Source organism: Babylonia areolata, chromosome 20, assembly GCF_041734735.1.
Source record: "Babylonia areolata isolate BAREFJ2019XMU chromosome 20, ASM4173473v1, whole genome shotgun sequence".
NCBI classification, from domain to species: domain Eukaryota; kingdom Metazoa; phylum Mollusca; class Gastropoda; order Neogastropoda; family Buccinidae; genus Babylonia; species Babylonia areolata.
Window position 1 is genome coordinate 51,170,241 of NC_134895.1, and position 3,893 is coordinate 51,174,133.

A 3,893-nucleotide genomic window follows, 5' to 3' on the forward strand; every position below is an offset into this window, starting at 1 on the left:
TTTTTTTGTCACAACAGATTGCTCTGTGTGAAATTCCGGCTGCTCTCCCCAGGGAGAACGCGTCGCTACACGAGAGCACCGCCCATTTTTTTTTGTATTTTTTCCTGCCTGCAGTTTTTATTTGCTTTCCTGTCAAAGTGGATTTTTCTGCAGAATTTTGCCAGGAACAACCCTTTTGTTGCCGCGGGTTCTTTTGCGTGCGCTAAGTGCATGCTGCACACTGAACCTCGGTTTATCGTCTCATCCGAATGATTAGAGTCCAGACCACCACTCAAGGTCTGGTGGAGGGGGGAAAAATACTGCTGACTGTGCCAGGATTTGAACCAGCACGCTCAGATTCTCTCGCTTCCTAGGCAGATGCATTACCGCTAGGCCATCACTCCACGTGTGTGTGTGTGTGTGAGAGAGCGTGTGTACCTGTATCCATGTAGGTGTTGGGAATGTGTATATACCCATGTGTGTTGGTGGATGTGTGTATGTGTGTTTAGATATTTATATGTGTGTGTGTGTGTGTTTATGTGTGTCTGATTGTGTGTGTATGAAGGTGCTGGTGCCCAAAGACGAGGACCTGATGGGGAAGATGGTGGAGGTGGAGATAGTGGAGACGGGCAAGCACTACATGAAGGGGAGGCTACTGGCCCCCAAGTGGGAGGCGGCCGTGCGGCCAGATGTCCCTCCCCCTCTGCAGAAGGGGCAGGTCTCGGGGCTGCCGGAGGTACTTGTGATCGCTGACTGAGTTTGTGTTTGGTGTGGATGGCTGTGTGTGTGTGTTGTGAGCGTCAGTGTATATGTGTGTGGGGTGGTGGTGGGGTGGGTGTGTGTGTAGGGGTGATGGGGTGGGGATGTGTGTGTTGTGTGTGTGTGTGTGTGTGTGTGTGTGTGTGGATCTGGATGAAATATCTTCCAGTAGAAACAGTGTGTGTGTGTGCGCGCACGAGCTCGCGTGCATGTGCGTGTGTGTGTTTGTATAGGTGGGTGTGTATGGATCTGGATGAAATATGTTCCAGTAGAAATAGTGTGTGTGTGTGGGAGGGGGTGGGGGTGGGTGGGTGTGCATATGCATGCATGACCATGGTGAATTTTGAACTTTGGAATCTTAACATCTTGAAAGAATAGAAATAGAAACTGTTCATGTGCTGTCAGTTTTTAAAACTTTTGAATGGTATTTTACTTTTGGTGTTTCCTTACATGATGCGCACATGCCTTCAATGTATTCACTTACACATACATGCATACTTATTTCCTCTTTTCATTGTACAACGAAACAAGACGGGTTTGGTGGTATTTTAACACTGATTTTTTGCACAGCGATATTGTTATGTTACAATGTACAATGTGTAGTTCAGTAGCCTATGAAAGTTCAGATTTCACAGGCTGAGATATTTTTAAATTGGTCATACACTTCATTTTCACAGAAAGCGATGGTAGGTGTATGTTTCTGATTCCTTTTCTTTTGGTTTTTTTTTTTTCAGAGCAGCCATTCAGACCAGACCAACGGACAAACATCTTTCTTCATGATAGCAGGAGCAGTTATTTTGTTCATCGCTATAGTCTGGAGAGCTTACACAATCTTCCTTTCTGCAGGACAGTGAAATGACTCACTCCCAAGCTGCGGCAGGTTCACAGACAGACTCAGAATTTTCTCTTGGTACTACACAGTGCGAAACTTAATTTTAATTACACATACTTAACCGTGACCCACTAGTGCAGACTCCGGCAGGGGTCTGACATTCCTGTCCTGTGCAAACTACTATCCGCCTATGTGGAGAAAACGAAAGTAGCTACGGCCGATAACCTCCCGGAAGTAGGTAACCTCCCCTGTGGCCCCCTGGCTAGCGCCCTCTTCTTCCGGCAGCCATCTCGACACCTGTTCCTGTGCACTGCATAATTTGATTACCATGCTCAGCACCAATACGGTCATGCTGCTTTTGCTTCTGGAGTGATAGTTGAAAGAAGTTTTATGGTCTTTACCTGCCGGGACTGAAATGTTCTGATAAGGCGTAACCAAATGATGAAATTCCTGGTATGGCAAAGCATGATTGATATCCAGGATCCAAATGTTGATTGCAGCCCACAAATTGAAATGGAAATGATGGGCACTCACGTTCAGTCATGCTTGCACACCTTAGACAGACAGACAAATGGACAGACACACACACACAAACACACGCTCACTCAGTCATATTCACTCTGTCTTTCTCTCACTTTCTTCACTCAAACACATCGACATTTTATTATATTTATTTTTAGAGGCACATGTGCAAGCTGAATCTCCAGTTTTATGGCATGCAGTTTTTGCAAGATAACATTGTCTTATCCAAAATTGTTCGTTGGTAAAGTTTTGCATGAGGGGAACACATAAATGTTTGTGGCATGTCTGTGTTTATGTGTCTTCGTGTGTTCGTTCTTTAGTTTAGTGATATTAGACGATTAAAAAAAGAAAGGGGGGTTTGGGGGGAGGGGAGAGGGAAGAGGAAAACAGAAATGGTAGAGAACTACCAAAAAATGCATAACTAACATACAGTTACATATAACAGTAACAATTCAGTAATGATAATAATAATAATCAGAAACCATTAACACAATTCTGAAGTACATTAAAGGAATGTAGAAATAGGGCTATGAACTAATGCCTTTGAAAGTTTGACCATAAGAACATTGTCAGAAATCACTTTCCAAAAAACATCTGCAGAATAGTTATTATCTTTGAAGTACTTGGGTAAGTAGGTACATAACTGCTGACAGTGAAACAAACAATGATGCAAGCTGAACTGCTTACCACAGATGCATGTAACATTTTTACTATACTTTGTCTTCAGCGCATCAAGTTTTATACTGAAGAAAGTAGAGGTTATTAATCTTGTATAGCAAGTTGATGGATTCGGTATCTTTTCTTTAATAATATTCTCGGGGAGTAATGTCCCTTTATGTTTGAAAAGCTTTTCCTTCCATCGGTTACGAAATCGACCCCATGCTGATTTTTCTGACAAAATGTATACCTTCATGTGTGTGTGTGTGTGTGTGCACGCACACGCGAGCACCTGAATAGGAAATAAGATTTTATTGCCCTTGAAATGGAATGACAACCAAGAAAAGGAGTACAATGTTCATGGAATGAGATTTTCCTCTTTGAAGACAACAGAAACCATTATCAGTCATTTTCACACACATTTTTCAGATCTTTTGTGAATTAGATTTGGTCTTTTGATTTATTACATCTGATGACAACCCATCTGCTCAGTCCAAACTCAGCTAATCTAATTTAGTTTTTAGCCTCTATATTTTTGATGAAATGGAACGCTTGTTCAAAAATTATTCACCAACTCTTAATTCCAGTCATATGTGTTACCTTTCTTTCTTTCTTTCTTCCTTTCTTTCTTTTTTTTTTTACTTCCTTTCATTTTGAGTACAGGGTACAGGTGTGATTTGTATATGTGATTGAAGAAAATAACTTATTGCAACAGAGACATATTGTTTAATAAGGCATGTAGCAGATTATTGCTTTTATGAACAAATGCTTTTTGGTGGGGGGAGGGGGGGTGGTATGTGGCATGGATGGGAACTGTAATTGAGACTTCTTAGATTTTAAAAGTGTTGATGATTAGGTACTGCATGTCTTGGTGAAGTTAGCATTATGTAGTTCTGTAACTGCCTTTCCCATACCTCTCTGGGTGTGTGAATGTTTTGGTGTGTGTGTGTGTGTGTGTGTGTGGCATACATATTTCTCATATTTTGTTGTGTCTTCTCTTTCTTTTTTTGTTGTGTGCGTGTGTGTGTGTGAGTTGTTTTTTGGTGGTTTTTGTTTTTGTTTTTTGGGGGGTCTCATTAAAAGGAAAGAAAAAGAAAATAAAAGAATGATGGACCTAACATTTTCTTGTGTTTATTTTTTTCAT

At 41.4% G+C, this 3,893-nt stretch overlaps 1 protein-coding gene across 2 annotated transcripts in view; it reads left to right on the forward strand.

The window, feature by feature from the left end:
* LOC143295149 (threonylcarbamoyladenosine tRNA methylthiotransferase-like) overlaps positions 1-3,879 on the forward strand; it is a 34,776-nt gene extending 30,897 nt beyond the window's left edge. Inside the window, exons 14-15 of one of the 2 annotated variants that reach the window (XM_076606719.1) lie at positions 545-715; positions 1,473-3,878. In XM_076606719.1, the coding sequence (XP_076462834.1) occupies positions 545-715; positions 1,473-1,592 (291 nt within the window). In that variant the 3' untranslated portion in view covers positions 1,593-3,878. Of the gene's footprint in view, positions 1-544; positions 716-1,472 lie in introns of both variants that reach the window. The other variant, XM_076606720.1, reaches the window with a different exon arrangement.
* Positions 3,880-3,893: the final 14 nt, after the last annotated feature.